Genomic DNA, 20,843 nt, shown 5'->3' with positions numbered 1-20,843 from the left:
TTGAGGCCAATAAGCTTGCGGATCATCTGCCAAAGTTGCTAATGCCAATGTCTTTCATCTTTAACTATTCGGTCAACGCCTTTGGATATATGCAGATTGGTACTAGATGATGTTAATAGTGTTGCACAAACTGCATTTAAAGATTAAAGGGGAAGCAGGAGATGTGCCTAAGCATGGAGTTCGACAAGATAACAATATAAATGCAATTTACAACCCACCGGACCCAATAGTTTTTATCATTCGCTTTCCTTTCTTTTTTTTTTTATGTAATGTCAATAGGGTACTACTACCTACTAACACCATTAAAAAGTTACCTTAACCCCCCTTTAAAAAATAGGGATGGTAAACTCGAACCACCCAGTGGATTCCGAATCAATCTGCTTCGATTGGATTGGATTTTGTTGTTTGAAAAGTGGATGCAGAATGAATATTTTTATTTTGGATACTTGGTACGAAACAATTATAGTAATTGTTTGCCTCGTCTTAACCCACTTAACTATATAAAATTATATTTCAATATATATTTTACTTTAAAAATTTAAAAATTTAAACATAAGTGGTAAAAATTAAAATTGAAAGTAGCACGGGATGAAGTGAGAATTGATGCATCTAACATACATTAAGGTAGTAGTGGTTTTCAAATATTATATATTCAAAATGAAAAGTGGTAATGGATTTAGCAATATCCACCCGCCATTGCCATCCTAACATAAAATAATCAAAATATATAAAAAACTATTTTTAATAAATATAAATGCTAAATAAATACATAAATTAATCAATAATTTTTTATATGGCAAGTACTTGAATTTAAACGAGCTGATCGAACTTAGATTAAAGAGCTTGTTAAGTAGTGCTTAAAAAAAAACACTTTTGAAAGAAAACTTGTACTAAATAAACTGATTTTAGCTTAATTTTTTGGCTTTTCAAAATCACTTTTTAAAAGTATTACTAAACTAGACCTAACATGAACATTGGACATACGATAAGAATTTTCAAAGCAAAAATCCAATTTAATCCCCAAAACTTGAAAGAAAAGATTCAACACCCAAACTTTCAATTTTAAGTTCAAAATTACAAAAAATATGAAATTCATGTAAAATACGTTTTGAATACAAATGCAGTCTGAGTTAAAGATTTTAAAAGAAAGAAAATATTGCAACAACTATTATTCTTTCCAAGGTTAATTAATGAATGGAATGTAATAAACTTGTAACTCAAAGTTTTGATTTGCTTTATAGACCATGCATGTTTTGTTGCGTTTCAAGAAGGTCCTCTAACAACTTGTTATCCAAGGACTCAAATTCAATAACTTCACTTCCTCCTCCTCTTTGGGGATTTACTCTTCCAACTGAATTACAAGATGAAGAGGCTGGAAAGCTTGGATTCTGACATTGGAACTCGTTTGGGAAGTTGAGAATAGCCGACTGACCCCGGAAAGCAAAAGCAGCCCTGTCATAAGCCCTAGCAGCCTCCTCAACCGTCTCGAAAGTTCCGAGCCATAGCCGTGTCCCATTCCTCGTCGGATCACGAATCTCGGCTGCAAAACTTTCCCCATGGTCGCCTGCGGATTCCCCTGTATCGAACTCCCCCAGTCTCCATCTCATTCTTCATTTTCCTCTTCCCTCTCTGGGATGCTTCCATTTTGTTTCAATTTCTCAAGTCTGTGAATCAAGAAGAACATGGATAGGGTTATATATATATGACATGGATTGTGGTCATTGTATTTTGGCCCCCCAAATGCATTGCCATGTGAATAAAGCTATGGGGAGGGTCGTACTTGGCGCTTGGAATTTATATTTTTTTTGGGGGGGGGGGGCGGGGGTGTTATGAAACTTCCTCACACATCCTTGAAATCTCAGGTGAGGAACAAAAGTTTCGATTTAGTCCACTTTAATTATAAAAATCAGCTCACCAATAACATATCTGAAAACTGGTGTATGAATAGAGTAGTAAAATAACTAGTTTTATGGTTTTCGGAACTAAATTTTGTGAGGGTGCATGCACGAGAGCTGTTTCTGATGAGGCTTTTTTTTTCCTTCGGCGGGCGGCGGCTCTACGTTACGGTGATCATCCCTTATGTCATGTTTTACAACATTAAAAAATAATTAATTCAATTCAAATCCAATTATATCATTCATGTTTACACCATTTTTTTTGATAAGACAGGGTCGACTTAGATTTTGAAAACGAAAACGAAAACGGGAGTCGCCACCAATCCTTTTTGATAAGGTGTGATCAGATCACCTTGAAAAGTGGTTGTTTTTAATCAACTATTTAATTTTTAATAAAACAACGATTTTGGTCCACGAAATTCAGAAAAATAGATTCGGGAGTCGGTTACATACGAGGAAGGATTAGCACCCTCGTAACGCCCAAATATTGGTACCTAGTGATTAGTTAGTGTCTTAATGTCGAAGATTGGAAACTTTGAAAAATCTTAAAAATACGATCCTTGTATTAAAAAAAAAACTCGAATAAGATGGATTTAGATTTAATAGGATATTTGGCTTTGAAAGTCGTTAAAAGGATATTTGCTACTTGGATCGAACGAGAAATCAAACCGATCGTTAGGGCCGTTTCTCGATTTCAAACCAATCCTACTTTGAAGTTTAAAGTATTGCTATTTGCAACGAGAAATCGGAACCAGCACTTAGCTTTTCTCGAATTTCCAAACCGCAAATATGCTTACTTTGAATTTGAAGAATATTCGGTTTTGGTCCGAGAATCGAAACCACCTTAGGCGTTTTCGAATTCCAAACGCAAATATTGCTACTTGAATTTTTTTTGATTTGAATGATATAATATTTGATGATACTCATTTTATGACTTCAAAAAGAAATTATTTTTTTAAAAGGGTCTACACGTCTAACAATAATGATGCGAAACACGTTAAACAATCGTAACATGCTATGCATCAAAGAATACACATATCGTTGGTTTTATAAATTCCAATTAACTGCATTAACAAGACAATATATGCCAATACAAATAACCATAATAATAATCTAAATTTGAAATTATTAAGATGACAAAAAAATAAATAATGAAATGATAAAGTAATAATAATGACAAGAGTAAAATACACAAACCAATATAAAAAAATAATAAATAAAATGAATAATGTAAGTTGACCAAAAATTGAAAATAAATAAATAATATTAAATAAAAATAATAAAACTGATTTTCTTTTTTTATAAAATACATAAAATAAAAAATTGAGTTTAATAGCGAGGATCAAATTGAAATCGGGCCTAAAACTTGGGCCAAATTCCGAAAATAAGTAATAAAGTTGGGTTCGGGGCGAAATGTAGGCACTTAAGGCATGAGGACCAACTGGCAATATTTCTAGGGCCATAGCGCAATGTTTAAGCGCGGACCAAAATGAAATAGGCCGAAAACTTGAGGCGAAAATTAAAAGAAATGAGGGCCGGATTCATTAATGCGTAAAAGATGAGGGCTGAACATGAAAATAGCCCCTCCAAGCAAAAACAGCGATCCCCTGGCGGGTTGGGTCGCGCGCCCAGGTCAAGCCAAAACGACGTCGTTTTGACACCTGACAACCAGTTGCAACGGCGCCGTTTTGTATTTGCTATTTAAACCAAAAAAATTCAAAAAAACTTTCCAGAAAACGGCCCCCATCGTCGCTGTAGCGCTACCGTGTTTGTTGCCGGCACGCTCGAAGCGCCTCTTCGACCAGCTTTAAGCGTTCAAAGGTCGAGTCCTTGAAGCGAAAATGGGGAGAGAAAAAAAAGGTCATTGGCCCTCCTCCCGTTCGAATCCAACAACGGCGAAGGAGGATACCGAAGGCAAGGCTAAGGTCGATCAGGTAACCTTTCTTCTCCTTTTTATTTCTTTTTATAGTTTTTTTAAAAAATTAGATTAAAAAGAAAAAAATATAAAATAGTAATAATAATCGATTGAAAAAAAAAAGCGAAGAACAGCAACTTTTTCTTTATTTCAGATGTTCGTAAAATGTCCAGAAAAATACAAGGGTGAATTTTGTTTTTATAGCTAACTAAGGCATTTTCATCATTTTTTTGCCTTTTTCATTGTGTTTTTTCGTTTTATCTACTGTCACATATTTGTTTGTTATTGTTGTCTTCTCTTCTATGCTAATTGGCGTGTTGTTCTCTGTTTGCAGGTGTCAGGCTGGCGGATGGCGAGCGCGACGGGCTGTGGCGCAGGTGGAAGCGCGTGGAGCTGAAGACAGACATAGGTACGGCGCACCTAGGGTTTCCCCCTTGGCTAAAACCTGCTGAATTGTGGGCTAGGGTCTTCATTTTGTGGCCTGTTGGTTTGAATTGGCTGGTCCTGATTTGGGCTGTTATTATTTTTTGTTTTTGTTTGGACATGGGGCCCGGGTAAAATGGGCTCGTACAATTCAAATAAGTAACCATCACACTTTGCAATTTAAATTCTAAATTGCGTTATCAAATTTAATTTCGAAAACTCAATGCCTTGTTGCCACAGTAATAAGATTCATTGATGTGTTAACACTACCCACACCACATGTTATATTCCTTTTAGATACCCAAAAACTAATTGAAGTTGCTTCGGTCTGAAGCAAACTTCGTGTTAGCTATACTTGAATTTTGTAGCCTCTTTTGTCACCATATTGATGACCTCATTGACCTGAAGCGAATTATCCCTCCTCTCACCAGTCCCAAATCACCATCGGCCCGTCCTCCACTCACCAATCACGTTCCGACAAAACCCTCTTTGGCCAACAGTGAATACCAATTGCCCCTCTCTTGAAATGTGAATTAATCTCTCAAAATCAAGCACAATCTGTTTCGGCTGTTCCATATGTGGTTTACTGTAATTTCTGCATCAATTCAAATCATGGTCTCATCGTAGCTCAGTTATAACCACCAAAGAAATCCCCCTCAACCTCCATTTGCCCACCAAGGTTGCAACAACTGAAGCCGGTACCTAACCAACCCTCATCCGCCAAGGTTTGCTTAATGTCTATCCCATAGGCAAGCTCTCCATTATCAGACCAGTGATATTTCTAAGACAATACCCATACTCTGCTGCTCCAACTCCTTGTAGAAACCTGCATCAAAATTTACTTGGACAAAAGCTTTGAGGGAGACCAACACCACCGTCTCCTCTACTGCTCTTTCAACTCTTCCCCAGTCAATAGCTCCAACTCACAAGTGTAATCCCAAAATGAAAGTACCAACTTCAATCTTAGATTGCTGCTTTCTTTCATGAACAATTTATTTCTCGAAAGCTAAATTGCCCAAATGCAATTATACTATTAATTTTTGCTGATTATTGTTCCCAGAAAATAACGGTCAAACTCCAATTAGCCAAGAATCTTCTATTTGATCACTTCCAATTATCCAAGCTCTTGCCAAACTACAGAGTAAATGAATAATCGCGACTTGCATATATATTATTTCAAAGTCCTCACTAAAAAAAATTCTATTATTCAAATTCATGACTGTAGAGATAGAAATGTTGATTTTACGTTTCACATCTTCAAGAGAGTAAATTGGAAATAAATGCACCAGCATTTGTTATGGCATGAATTAGGATTTGAAATTTTTATCAAAGGAAACTTCATTAAAATTTAACGTACTACAAATTGCATATTCAAATGAACTTGGCAAAAACTTCGGTTAACCGACCAGTTTTTATCGAATAACCGTTAACCGAAAAATTAAAAAATAATAATCAACCCTCCGACCGAAAAATTGGTTAACCGACCGATTAACCGAATTTTTTCGGTTTACCCGAATTTTGACACCCCTAGGACCATGCTCTTGTCACGTAACATAATTTCCCATTCAGTTAAATGAAGTAAAAAGTATCAAGTAAGCCCTTATATTTTGAACTGATTCTATTTAGCCCTTTATTAAAAAATGGTCAAAATTAGTAGTTATACTTTTTAAATGTGCAAGTTAACCAATCTATTAAATGACGACGTGGAACATTAAATTCATGCTAAAAATTAATTTATGGCTAAATTATAAAAATGTCACCCAACTATTAATTTATTTTAATTTAGTTACTAACTATTTGAAATTAAATATTTTAGCCATTCTGAATTGATGTCGGCTTTTTATCGGTCTAGTAAACAAAATTAGCCCTCTAATGTTACACATTTAAACAATTTGATCCTAAATATAAAAATTAACAAATTTAGCCCTTAATGTTACAAAATTATTATTTATTTAATTCTAAAAGTTCAATAAATTGGCTCTTAACATTACAAAAACCTGTCAATTTAATCAAACTCTAAAAACTAAAAAAAACTTATTTTTATAATTTATTAATTCATCGAAAAACTCATGTGAAAATTAAAATAAGAAAAGAATTACTCACTTTTTTTGGTGAATACAATAACAGGGTAAAACCCGAACAATAATGTGACTAACCAACCCAAATCCAAATCACACCTAACGATAAACACACTTAAACTATTAGACCATCACATGGTTCCGAAAAATTATTATTTTCAATTCAAATATGAGTTATATAAATTAAGATGAAAGTAGACGTTGTAGTTTAAAGTAATAATAAAAATGATTTACTGCCCGGTCCCTAATCTATGTTTTCAAACCACTTTCCTCGTTGAGAGAAATTAATTACTATATACACTAACAAGTGGCTGCCATTTGTAGGAAAGCATCATTCTTGTGCACTCATTGGTCCATATGTTTCAACCCCCGCCGTACGTTCATCTTATTCTTCTATATGTTTTTTCATATTTAGTAAGGATGGTAGTTACTCATGTTGTCTCAAAACAATGTGATCGGAGATTTAAATTATCTTCATGAGAATTAGATCACATTTTATGGTCATTTGTAAATATTTTTTTCTATGTTTTCGGATAATTTATAGGGATTTGTTCGTTCTTTGTATATAAATTTTTGTGAGGTTTTCACGAAGTTTTGTGCCTCTTAAAAGGAACTAGCAGGTTGATGGATCATTGCCCTAATGATATAACGTAATAAAAGGTTCTTCTAACTCACATAATGAGATGAGAAGAAAAGTTAAAATAACTAAATAATAATAAGAAAGAAAAAGATAGAGTTGAACAACTGTATAAAATTTTTTGTACATTGCATACGACTTTACAATAAAATTCTCTTTTTTTTCATAGAACAGAGAAAAAGAAAAAATATAGAGAGCGTCTATTAGGTCCAAACTCTTAAATAATCTGATGACCACCCTTCATGTTAAATAATTAAAATTCTATAAAAAGAAATTAATTGAAAAACTTTACAGTGACCAAATTGCAAAAGAAATCAAATTAATAACCTTTGTAGCCAAAGACATTTACCACATTATGTATCAGGGTCGAATTATAAATTTTTTAGTGGTCAAAATATAATTTTATCATGTATTACTTATAATTCTATTATTTTATAAAAGGACTTCTTAGAATTTTTTTTTAAAGAGAGGCAAAGTATAATTTCTAATTTAAACATTTCTTAATGGACCTGCATAACAAATTTTCCATTTTGTGGCCAAGCCCTAATGTATTTTAGTTGCTAAAATCAAATTTTGAAATATATCCTATTTATACTTATTATAAAATTTTTATTGTATTAATGTTTAAATTAATTGGATTTCAACTCAGTAGTTAAAAAAAAGTTAACATACATAATTTTTTTAAATGATGATAACGCAAACTCAATCGGAAGAAAATTAGTATACTCTAAATGATAAATTATATTATTATAATAATATTTTTATATTTTAATAATTTTATATGATCTTTAAATAAAATAATTTAAAATTAAATATTTAAAGATTTAATATACAAAGTTTTGACTATTGTTAAATAATTTTTCTAAAAATAAAAATAATTTTTTGTGAAATAACCTAACGTATATAAAATATTTGTGTGATAGTTTCTTAATTTAAGTGTGTTCACATCTGCTAAATTCTGGTATATATAGTGGGTGCCATACTTCAAATCTTGTGACACAAAACCTAGTTTGTGACTCGTCAAGGAGGAAAAAACAAGCTGGGCAAAAAATCACCCAGTTATGGAGGAGGAGTCTTGGTTGTTTCAATACTCAAATAATGCAGATTTATCAGCGTTTGTATCCGAGGAGGCGTTTTCAGCAGCTGTGAGTGGGATGAGCTCCTTCTCAAGTTCAATATCTCCCAAGAAACGGCTTGGATGGACTTATTGGGTGATGAAGAAGAAGAAAGGGGTAAAGCATCGTCAGAGTGTAGCGACAACTCCATCGATGGCGTAAAGGAGGAAGAGGTTTGCTCAGAAGAACCCAAGGAAACGAAGAGTTACAGAGGGGTGAGGAAAAGGCCATGGGGCAAATTTGCTGCTGAGATTAGGGATTCAACCAGACATGGTGCCAGGGTTTGGCTTGGTACATTCGACAGCGCTGAAGCAGCTGCTTTAGCTTACGACCAAGCCGCATTTTTAATGAGAGGACCATCGGCTACTCTCAATTTCCCCACTGAAGCTGTCAAGGCATCGCTTAAGGAACTCAAGTGTCGATGCGATGAAGACAAGGGTTGGTCCCCTGTGGTGGATCTCAAGAACCGGTATTCATCGAGGAAAAGATCCAAGAACAAGAAAATCAAGCCAAAGGACGCGGCATTAAGGCAACAGCAAAACTTGCTGGTCTTTGAAGATTTGGGAGCTGATTACTTGGAACAACTGTTTAATAAGTTCATGTGAGTGAAAGTAGAGCTCCTTGGTTGCTTTGGGTACTTTAATCCCATTTCATATCTTCTTTTCTCTTGTCAATTTCATTGCTTTGGTGGGGCGTTGATTTAAGCACACTCTTCAATCTTCTTCCTTACTTCATCATCTCATCTCATATTAGGTCTCTTGTAAAGTTGAAACAACCCACACATCATAGAAATGTACAATAATTTCACCTTTTATGTTCACATCCCTCTTTTCTTTTTTTGGTAACCTACTTCCCTCACTTATTGCACAATAATATATTTCTATAATCTTATAACCAGCTGACCTGACCGACAATTTAACAAATTGGTAGTTTAATCTGATTATATAATTGCATTGAACAGGTAAAACTTCAATTTAGCTTATATTATATATGATAAAGAGTTATTAAATTTATATTTATGTAATATTAATTAATTTTACATGTATTATTTTTTATAATTTTATACACTTGCGACTGACATCTTAATGAATTAACAGTTAAATTGAATTATTTAATAGCAGTGACCAATATGTATAAGAGAAATAATGTATTTCTATAATCTTCACTGACAGCTTAACAAATTAATAGTTTAATCTGATTATATAATAGCATTGAATGGGTAAAACTTGAAATTTAACCTATATTATATATGATAAAGAGTAATCAATTTTATACTTATGTAATATTAATTAATTTTATATGTATTTTTTATAATCTTATACTGTCATCTTAATGAATTAATAGTTATATCAAATTATATAATAGTAGTGATCAAGTAAACTCTCGAATCCAGCCAAGGCCGCCATTCGATCTACTAATCAATTCCCTTCACGAAACACATGCTTGAGTTCAATTTCCCAATCACAAGCAATTAGTCTTTTTTTGTTCCGTAGCACAGCATTATCATAATCCATCTCGACTACACTATTTATTTGCAGAATCCACCATATATTCGTATAATTTAGTAATTGAAATTGAATTTAATTAAGAATTATACAATTGAATGTATGTATAAGGTTATCTATCCATTGAATTAGACAAATTTGGTAAGTTGATTTGGTGGAATATTCTTCGATTTTAGTAATTATGCTTTAGTTTCTGTTGATTTAACTGTATTTTTTAGTTTGTATTTTATTGTGGTATTAGTTGAATAAATTGACATTACATTAAAAAATTTTTGATTTCGGGCTTATTAATTTGTTTGTTTGAAGATTTTATTCTTTAGCAAATCTATTAATATATTACTTTAATAATAATTTTGACTTTTTATTTAATTTTATTTAATATTTTTTTTATATAAACTCTCCTTTTTTTCCCTTTATATATTGCTGTAATACACTTTTATTCTATTAATCTACAGTGAAAATGCTACGAATACAAATTATGTGTTATATCTAGACTTGTCTATGAGTCGGGATGAACTCACCTAAAAAGTGAGAAGGTTTGAATAAAAATAGGCTTAGGCAAAAAAATAAGACTCATCTAGAAAACGAGTCGAGCCTAAAGTAAAACCTTTTTGGCCCGAATATGCAAAAAGAATCTGTTGTTCTTTTTTTTTTTTACTATTTTGCTACCATTTCACTATTATGTTACTACTATTTTCTAATTATTGTTTGGATATTGTATAACTTTTATTTTATTGTTAATTTTGTTATTATTTGTTAAGTTGCACATATCTTAGTGTTATTTAAGGAAACATATTTTTTTAAAATTTATTTCAACTTGTTAAGAAATATTTATTTTAATGTTTTTAGTATATATTTTTGATGTATTATATTTTTTAAAAATTTATGTAAAAAATTAATATGATCGGACCCGAGTTTTAACATCTTTATCCAAACCGGAATTGAGTAAAATTTTAGATCCATTTTTCGGGCTCAACCCGGTCCATGACCCCTAGTTATATTAATTTACTCACTAATTGAAATTGATTATTAATGGTTTGAATGCAATAGTTTTCAAATACTTTTATAAAGGCTTAATATATCAAAAAGTCCTGCAAAATAATTCAATAATCAATTGAGCCATCAATCGAGAAAAACACTTAATTGAGCCTTTAATTGAATATAAGCAATCAATTAAGTTCTCGAAAAAACAATTTCCATGTAAGCCCTTGACGTACGTTAAATCTAGCAATTTCCCTTTAAAATGTTTTTAAAACATAAAAATCATAAAAACATATTCTTATAAAATTATAAGCGATTGAATTTTCAAAAATAATTTTAAAAGAATTTTTTTAAATTATAAAAAAATTAGAATTTTAAAAATATATAAAAATAAAAATTATTAAAATTCATTTAAAATAGTATAAAATTGCAAAAAAAATAAAATTTACAAAAAATATATATTAAAATTATTAAAATTTCAAAAAATAAAAATAAAAAGTTATATAAAATCATGAAAAAGAGTTTGCATGATTTGCTAACGTGGCACGTTAAGAGTTGATAGTCAAGAAAAATAACCAGAATTGGTTAAGGTCAAAGGGAGGGGTTCAAGTTCCCAATGGCTGCACCATGTAGCCCGTGGTGTTGATTTTATTTGATGATATCGACAAGTTGATCAATCTCAAAGATAGATCCATAAAAAAATTATAATTTGTTATATTTTCATAATTTTATATAACATTTTTATTTTATTTTTTTGCATTTTTTTTCAAAATTTTATATATTTTTAAATTTATAAAAAAAATCAGGTGAAAATTTTTATAATTTTTTATAAATTTATTTTTCTAATTTTATAATTTTTGAAAATTCATATTTTAAAATTTTAAATTTTCTATTCTTTTATAATTTTATGATTTTTTATAATTTGTTTTTATCAATTTTAAAGGAAATTACTAGATTTCACCAAGTTGCACAACCTTGACATGTCACATTGTAAAATTAACGGACGTTAGGGGCTCATACAGAAAATTTTTTTAAGAGCTTAATTGATTTTTTATATTCGATTAAGGGCTCAATTGAATGTTGGTTTAGGTTGAAGGCTCAATTGATTATTGAATTATTTTGGAAGTTCATTTTTAATATATTAAGCATTTTATAAAATTAATTAATTAAATAAGTTCAAAATTCATATTTTCTTGGTAGTAGATTGGTTACTTATAAGTAATCTTTTTAGAAAGTACTGACTAGTTTGACTTTTTCTTTTTTATGAAATTGTTACTTGTCAAATTAGCAACATTGACTCATAAAATTTCTTATATATATATATATGTATGCAAAAACATGATTGAGGGTGAACATCTTTGATGTAAACTCAGTGTAGGTTTGGCAGATGGTTTAGGCTGAATATTCAGTTCTAGCTCCATTGTAAAGCCCTTCTTTCCCACGTTAATTGAAGGGCAATTTACATCAAAGAATTGTTCGCATTTGTATGTTGTACAAACAGCCATTGAAGCGGATCTTTGGCTGCCTGCAGGTACCAGTAGCCACACGGTTATTAGAATGTCCTGTGAGAGTTTTGTCAACTTGTAACCTTGATGCATGCAATTGAGACATGATTCGGGTTTGCTGTAAGTTGAAAGCTGACATGAAAAAATCAAAAATTTGATTCGTTTTATAAGCCATGCATGTGTTGCTGCGTTCCGAGAAAAATTTAGTGCTTTCCATTGCCCTAAATTTTTCTTTGAGCCATTTACACCTTTCCTCTAGTGGTTTCCATTGCCATAAATTTTTCTTTGACCCATTTACACCTTTCCCCTAGCCATTTACCAATGATAGGTTTCATTTGCAAATCTTTGATGTGTATTCACAGCCCAGTGACAGATTTTATCTGTGAAACCAGTGGTGGTTAAACCACAACCTAGTGTATAGGTTGTTGAAGTTTAGAGGAACTCCCATTGTGGTGTGTAGCGGTGAGGTAAGATCTTTTCTGTTAAACCAAAATCGTATGGCATACATAAAACATGTGCATACAAACTGGATTTTCTAAAATGACATATATATATGTATACATTATGGAAGTGGTACGAAATATTGATATTTTGAAATTGCTATTGGTTTACTTGTGATGGAACTCACACTAAGCTTCATAGTTCGCTCTCTTTTTCTTTTTTTTCCATCTCTACATATAACCCATTAGGGTAGGACGCGTGTACAGGCCAATTTTGGGCCACCCCAAAACCTAACTAACCTACCCTAACCTAAACAGCCCAATACCCATAAGCCCAACTAATACATCAGCCAACCCAAAATTTAAACCCAAACAAATCAAAACCTTAAAGCCCAAATGGCCCAAAATCTAAAACATTTTTCAGCAAAATTTCAGCAGCAAACCCTAGCTGGCCGTCGCATGCCTCACGTGGCCTCCTCATCTGCCACGCCTCCATGCCACCATGTCGGCCACCATGCCCTCAGCCTTGGCCACCACGCCCCACGCGTCTGACACTACCACCACCATGCCTTTGCCGCACCTGCAAACAAGCAAAGGAAAAGGACAAAAAATGGAGCAATAAACAGTAACAGAATATTGTATTTTTGGCTATAAAAGCCACAAGCAAAATCGAACTCAGGGGGCTTTTTTTTCTTTTCTGTTTTCGTTTTTAACATTCTTCTCGTTCAACCAAAATTCAATACAATTGAATCGAAAACACATCTACATAGCTACTTTTAACACTGAATCAGTAGTTCCAAAGTTCAAAAAAATCCAAAAACTCAATGGTAATCTTTTTCTTTATTTTGTTTTTTTCTAACCTTTTTATACATAAATATAATATATTATATAAATAAAAAAAATATAATAAAAAAAATAAAATAAAAAATACCTCGGGCCGGCGGCCGGCAGCCTCCGTGCCGTCCGTACGCCGATGCCGGATTCCCTCTCTTCTCTTTCCTTCTCTCTTCCCTCTCTCTTTCTTTTTTCTTTCCCTTCCCAAATGATTTTTTTTGGTTATTTTAGGCCTTATATAGCCCTCCAAAACGACGTCGTTTTGGGGGCTACACTTAAGCCCCAAAACGACGTCGTTTTGACCATGCCCGACCCATCCGACCCGACCCGCAGAGGATCCGCGTGTTTTTTGAATGGATATTTATGGCGCAGTCCTTCCGCTTTTTCAGGTTTTGCAATTAAGTCATTTTTCTTGTTTCAATTTGGCCCCATAATTTTCGTGCTTTTCGATTTATCCCGCAATGTGCTGCGTTTTTGGAAAGGAATATTGTTGTTTCGTCCCCCATGTTTTTCGCGCTCAAATAGCCCTTTTCTTTTTTTCCTTTCAATTTGCCCCAATTTGTTTTTATAATTTTTTAGTCCTTTTTTTTGTTATTGTTTATATCTTTATTATTATCCTTGTTATTTTATTAGTATTATTTATTTCTATTATTATTATGTATTAGTATATTTTTATTATGTAGTGTATACTTATATATTTCATATTTATTTTTATTTCACTTTATTTTAATATTTTATTAATGTTATGTTTGTTTTTTTTATTAATGTTATCATTATTTTATTATTATTATTATGTTTGTTTATTTTTATATATTTTATAATACTATATACTTGATATATTTGTATTACCTCGTAATTTTTACTAGTTTTTAATATAGCATATATTACCTAAATTTAGTATTATGTATATTCTTGTGTATTATATATATGTTCTTAATACTATACTTTTTGTGTCATGTTTTTTATGTTTATTATTATATTTTATTTATTATATAATATTATACATATATCTTTTATATATTATCATTGTATATATTTTAATATTATTAGTTATATTTTTCTTTTACACTATTATACACATATTTCTAATATTATATGTATATACTATTGTTATTATATATATGTGTTGTATGTATTTAGTAGTGTACAAATAGTTTTATTATTATTCTTATCATTTCTAAGGTATGCATATACTGTATATTTCTATGCGTGTTGTATGATTTTATATTGCTTAATATTCATCGGCATTTATTTTATTCGTGTTCATTATTCACTTCATTCCATTTCATACCTTTCTTTTCTATATTATTGTCACCTCATTATTTGTTTCAATATATTCCTATCTTTATTTATTTTTTTTTTATTTTTACTTTGCATTATTTCGAAAATATTCTTATTTGATTAATCATTTCAATAATCAAGAAATACCGATTTAACATTAAGTCATCGAGTTCATCGCTATGTTGGGTGAACGTCAATTGACTCGTGTTTAAAACGGCATACCCTTCTCAAAAACCGGAATAAACTAAAATTTCTCGTTTTTTTTCGGATCATAACTAACTTTACATTGAATTCGCATTTTTGAAATAAGACAACATGGTTTATGAGATACCAATTTTGGGCGTCCGAGGGTGCTAATACCTTCCTCGCGCGTAACGACTCCCGAACCCTAATTTTCCTCTGGCTTTTAACGTAGACTAAATCACCTTTTTTTGTTTTAAAAAATGAATTTAATAGGTGTCCGATCACACCTAGGAAAAGGATCGTGGCGACTCCCTCTTTATTTAAAATCAAACTCAGTTTCAAACTTTTTCATAAATTGCCACATTAGCGACCGAAACCAATTTTTACGTCGCTACAGCTGGCGACTCCACTGGGAAAGCCTTGTTGAGAGTCGTGTCTGGAATTAAACACATTTTGTCAAAATTTTCAAATTTCCTTGTTCAAAGTAAATATTTGTCATGATCCGAAATCTCGTTTTCAAAATTCATGCATTTTATCGTGCTGTAAATATTTCTTCTAACTTGCTTATTTGGTTGTTTTTCAGTTTTTAATTTTTATGGTTTTAATTTTGGTTTGTTTCTTTAATAAACGTAAAGGTTTATAGTTTTCCCCACACACCGTGTACTTGCATTTTGCATAACATGAGCTCTCTACCCGGGCTCCGTCCTGTTAAGTGAAAGTAAACGCTACGCCTTCGTGAGTTAACTCGTCCCTCCGCACAGGCTAGTGAATACTTTCGGGTTACATATACTTATGCTTTCGTGAGTTAACTTGTCCCTCCGCTTAGGCATAAGTAAATGTAATCCCTCGAATTGATCTCGTAAGCCTGTGATAGGCTATGACGAGGCTTCGTGCTATCTTAGCAGATGATAGTACGAGCAATTCGAGTACCTGTCTAGAACCAGACTGCATATAGTGAACCATACGAGCCACCTAACTAGAGCCATGCCGAACCTCTGTCCGCTTATAGTCACCAAAATAAGTACACGGGGAAAATGCCTTTTGCCTTCATTTACACTGTTTATGCAAAATAATTGGATTGGGTAGTTTAATTTGTTTTTCAAATTATATTTGTTGTGTTTACTAACCAAGTTTGTTTGTTTTTACTTTTATTTTCATCATGCATCATAGGCATCATATTAGAAGGTGTTGATAAAAGTTGGTTGCCAAAAAACGGGTTTCTGATGGAGGAGTCAATTACACAAATAACCGAGAAGAGTGCCGTGGTTCGGACTGGTCTCTAAAAATCAGAAAGAAAAGGGGATAGTCTAGTGGAAGGTGTTTGCCAATTTGCCCGAACATATAACTGTAAATGTTCGCCAAAATAACCTGAGGATTTGGTTCGAATTTGGAATCAGTGGGATTCAGACACTAGAGACATTTTCACTGAGAGGTATGGAGATATAGCTCACCTGATCACCATCCGTGTAGGACGAACAGTTGATTCAAGCCATGGTTCGTTCTGGGACCCAGCTTATCAGTGTTTCACCTTCAATCAAGAAGACATGACTCCAACCATAGAAGAGTATGCTGCTTACTCCGCATCGACAATGTACAATTCGGCAAAATATATGTGAAGGAGCCTAAGCCGATGACCTTCAAAAAAAGTTAGTGAGACTGACAGACATGACTGATGCATGGGCCGAAAAACAGATAAAGAAGAAGAATGAAACCATTTGCATTCCATGGTCCTCCCTACGAGATTTGGCTCTGAACCATCCCAACATGCTGAAAAGGGTAAATCTATTCGCTTTGGCCATTTACGGTTTGGTCATTTTCCCAAAAGTTCTCGGACATCTCGAAGTTGAGTAGTTGATTTCTTCGAAAGGTTAAAACAAGGAATCAACCCTGTCCCGACCATCCTAGCCGAGACCTTCAGGTCCCTGAGTAGTTGTCGAAGAAAAGGGAGGACGATTTATCGGATGCGCGCAGTTGCTCAATGTTTGGATTTTGAGTCACTTCTGGAAGGTAGAGCGCACTCCGTTCCATATGTTTTCTAAAACATTCTCCCCGCTAGAAGCTTACCTCAATAAAAGCGAAGAATCACAGAACAGACATTCAATCCGCCAAATAACATGGAGAGCACCCTGGATCCGTCCTTCAGTTCTGCTATACAAATGTGGAAGCCAAGATTGGGTACCTTTACTCGGGTATGGGAGGAGTTGGATATGCCCGCTATTAGTCCAAAGGCAGTTTTCTTCGCGACAATTCCTCCCCGCAACTGGAGGATTAGCACAGTTCGAGTTCGCTTTCGCGGGTGAAGGATATATGAAGAGAGTCCGAGACACTGCAAAGTATTGGAAGGAAATTCATTTCATGAATTAGCTTTGTATGTGATACCCTTACCCAAGATTACGACATATGGAGGAAGCAACGGGTAAATAGTCAGCAAATCTCATCAACAAACTACACCATCCAGAATCCTTTCTCGGAGGAAACGCCGTCTGAGCTAGAAATGGCAAGACAAGAATTCGAACGAGAAAAGGCCAAGATGTCTCGGACCTTAGTGCCCTTCAAGAAGAAACTATCAACTGAAGATTGAAGTTCAGGTTGAAAGGTCCAGGACTGAAAAGTACAAAGAGAAGCCGAGATTGTGAGAACGACTTAAGGACCTTCATTTGGAAAACAAGAAATTAAGAAACACTATAAAGAATAGCGGGTTGGGCAAGTCGACAGCAGAAGGAAAAAAATTAGCAATATCAAGGAGGAATGGAGTTTTGGAAGGGAAAAGCAAAGAAAGAGGAGAAAGGCTGCGCGCGCTGTGATAGAGTTAAGAAGAAAACGCCGAGTATGAATAGTGACTGCAAAATTGGCGAATAGTCAGTCTGAACATCAAGAATTAAAAAGGAAAACACGAGATCTAGAAAATATGCTGCAATCTCGTAACAACAATTAGATAACCTCTTGAAGCTCTAGAAGAAAAGATGAGCAGTACGATAGGGACATTCACGCGTATGAAGGAACCCTCAAAGAAAAAGAAATGCAACTTGACTTCTTGATCAATGAAATTCGTAAAGCGGCTATGCAAGTTGTTCAATTATCAGATGAAGCCGAAGTTCTCAGTTGCCAATTCCCTCCGAGCCAAAGATCGAGCATATTAGAGTTTTTAGAGCAAGTGAAGAAACAAGGCAATGTGGCTAGGAAATTTGTGTAACTGTTGGAAAAATGAGAACTTTGTGTAATAGACTATGTTGATAAATGAAATGCCTAAATATGGGGCTATCTTGAAATCAACACCAATTTCTTGCATTTCATTCATAACTGACATTCATTTGACATTCATGCATTCATTCATGCATCAGTTCATTCATTGCATATCCCATACTCGTTCGCTGAGGTTAAAACGTACAATTCGCAGTTGCCAGACTTCAAGACTGAACCACGTCATCCGTATAAAACGCGCCGACAAGCTAGAGTAATGGAGAATGAATTCAATGAGAGAATTGAAAGGATGGAAAGGCTCAAAAGGAATTACAAGAGCAACTGGCCAAATCGCAACAAGAGACGAGAGACCTAATGGTGAGATCTCGAGAGGAATCTCTCGAGCAAAGAGATCAGATGGCTAAAATGATGGAGATGATGACAACTTTGGTCAAAGGAAAAAGCCAGCAGAACCCCGATGTTATGGAACCTCGGTCAAGAATTCACCATGATCAGGATCCACTCTATCCCCGGGATTCACTCCACCGCCCGCATATACAATACAAAGAGGTATACTCAAGAGGAACCCACTGGCTTGGAACATCGACCTATGCCACCTGCTCCACCACTAATTTGGGGCAAGGAATGTTAGCGTCGAACCCAGGGGCTAGTTCTGCTAATCCACTAGTTCCAGATCTGGATGACCCAGCAGAGGTAGCCAAGTTGAAATTGGATAACCATGACGCAAAATATAGGAGTCTAGAGGAAAGACTCAAAGCAATAGAAGGCACTGAAGTCTTCTCCGCACTAGGTGCCAAGGAACTCAGTTTGGTATCTGATCTAATTTCCTCCGAAGTTCAAAGTGCCTGATTTTGAGAAGTATGATGGACAAGGTGCCCAAAGCACATCTCATTATGTTCTGTCGAAAATGACGGTATGTGAACGAGGATAAACTACTCATACATTGCTTTCAAGATAGTCTAACAGGGTCAGCTCTTCGGTGGTACAATCAACTTAGTAGAGAAAAGATTCGATCCTGGAAGGACTTGGCGTCAGCATTTTGCGAACAGTACAAGCATGTATCGGTATGGTGCCAGACCGTATGACCTTGCAAATGATGGAGAAAAAGCCATCAGAGACCTTTAGACAGTATGCGCAGAGATGGAGAGACGTCTCAGCTCAAGTGGAACCCCACTAACAAAAACGGAGATAACCTTCTCTTTATCAATACTTTAAAGGCACCGTTTTATGACAAATTAGTGGGAAGTGCCACAAAGATTTCGCGATATTGTAATATCCGGTGAACTCATAGAGAATGCGTCAAGAGCGGTAGAATGGAAGGATCAGAAGGCTCAAGAAAAGCAGCACCCTTAAGGAAGAAAGAGCAGAAGCCCACATGGTGGGAACTGGAGTCGTTACATTCCCAATTCGTATCCTAACCAACCCCGACCTCGAAATTATCCACCCCCGAATTCTATTATCCCCCTCAAACCCCTTACTACCAAGCACCACATCCGTCCTGCCCCGTATACGCCACGAACAACCAAAGACCCGTCACCACTTTCCCACAAAACACGGTACCCGCCCAAAGCCAATCAAGGCATGATCCCGAGAACCGCAATTTACCCCCATCCCTGTGTCGTATGGGGAATTGTACCCAAAAATTTTAGAAAAACAGCTAATTTCTCCCCATTACATGGTACCCCTTAAACCTCCATACCCAAAGTGGTACGATCCAAACGCTAGTTGCGCATACCACGCAGGGAACCAAGGGCACTCTACTGAGAACTATCTCGCTTTCAAAAGGAGAGTTCAAGGACTCATTGACGCGGGTATCCTACGATTCGATAGTGCTAGTAACGCCACGGGAACCCGTTTCCTAACCATACCGAAGGAATGTGAGCACAGTGGGGAAAGAGGATGAATGGAAGGTCAGAAGATGTGTATCAGAAATAAGGACGCCTCTACAGAAAATCTGGGAGGTATTGGTTAAGAAAGGATTGCTCTGTCACTCTGATAGATTTTTGGAGAAGAAGGTCAAAGTTTTTGCAATTTTCATGGGATTGTTGGACATGACATTCAGTCATGTGAGGACTTTAAAAGGTTACTTCAAGACCGGATGGATAATAAGGAGATCAAGGTCCTTAACAAGAGTGAAGATGCCAACGAAAGAGAAGTATGCGTCTCTGATAGCCAATCATCAGGCCCCCTTATAGTGCTGACGACCGTTGGTAATTTATTACGACGCGATGAGAGAGCCATTGAAACCACAGATGGTAATTGAAGTACCATCTCCTTTCCCGTATAAGGACAACAAAACAGTACCGTGGAAATATGATGTTAATATCGTTACACCGGAAGTTGAAAAGTCCAAAGCCATAATGAAGATGTTGGGAGGTGGGTCATTTTACTCGAAGTGGACGATGCTATTCTAAGAAGTTGAACCGGTAAAGAAAAGTAGCGACTCGAAGCAAAAAGGGAAAGCAGTGATGACGAGGTCGAAGTCGAGCAAGAAATTCCACCCGTGCAAGAAACTAAAAAGCCTGTGAATGAGGAAGAAGCTCAAGAATTCTTGAAATTTATTAAGCACAGCGAATATAGTGTGGTGGAACAATTGAGCAAGCAGCCAGCACGAATCTCAGTTCTATCTCTACTATTAAATTCAGAGCCACACCGGAACGCTTTATTGAAGGTGTTAAATCAAGCTTACGTGGCCAACAACACATCTGTCGAAAAGCTTGATAGGTGGGTAAATAATCTGAATGCGGACAACTTCATCTCTTTTAGTGATGATGAGATACCGCTAAATGGTAGAGGTTCGGTGAAAGCGCTACATATCACGACCCGCTGCAAGGGCTACATAATACCGAA

The 20,843-nt window shown here is 34.7% G+C and overlaps 1 protein-coding gene and 1 pseudogene across 1 annotated transcript; one reads left to right on the top strand and one right to left on the bottom strand.

The window, feature by feature from the left end:
* Positions 1-1,152: 1,152 nt before the first annotated feature.
* Positions 1,153-1,644, bottom strand: LOC121226508 (ethylene-responsive transcription factor ERF098-like; annotated as a pseudogene).
* Positions 1,645-7,912: 6,268 nt separating this feature from the next.
* On the top strand, positions 7,913-8,668 carry LOC121226509 (ethylene-response factor C3). The gene has a single exon (XM_041110381.1). The coding sequence runs from the start codon at positions 8,147-8,149 to the stop codon at positions 8,666-8,668; it is 522 nt and encodes a 173-aa protein (XP_040966315.1). The 5' UTR covers positions 7,913-8,146.
* Positions 8,669-20,843: the final 12,175 nt, after the last annotated feature.

The sequence above is a fragment of the Gossypium hirsutum genome, unplaced genomic scaffold (genome assembly GCF_007990345.1).
Source record: "Gossypium hirsutum isolate 1008001.06 unplaced genomic scaffold, Gossypium_hirsutum_v2.1 scaffold_227, whole genome shotgun sequence".
NCBI lineage: Eukaryota > Viridiplantae > Streptophyta > Magnoliopsida > Malvales > Malvaceae > Gossypium > Gossypium hirsutum.
The sequence above is the reverse complement of the archived record's forward strand: the minus strand, read 5'-3'. Positions and strand labels throughout refer to the sequence as shown.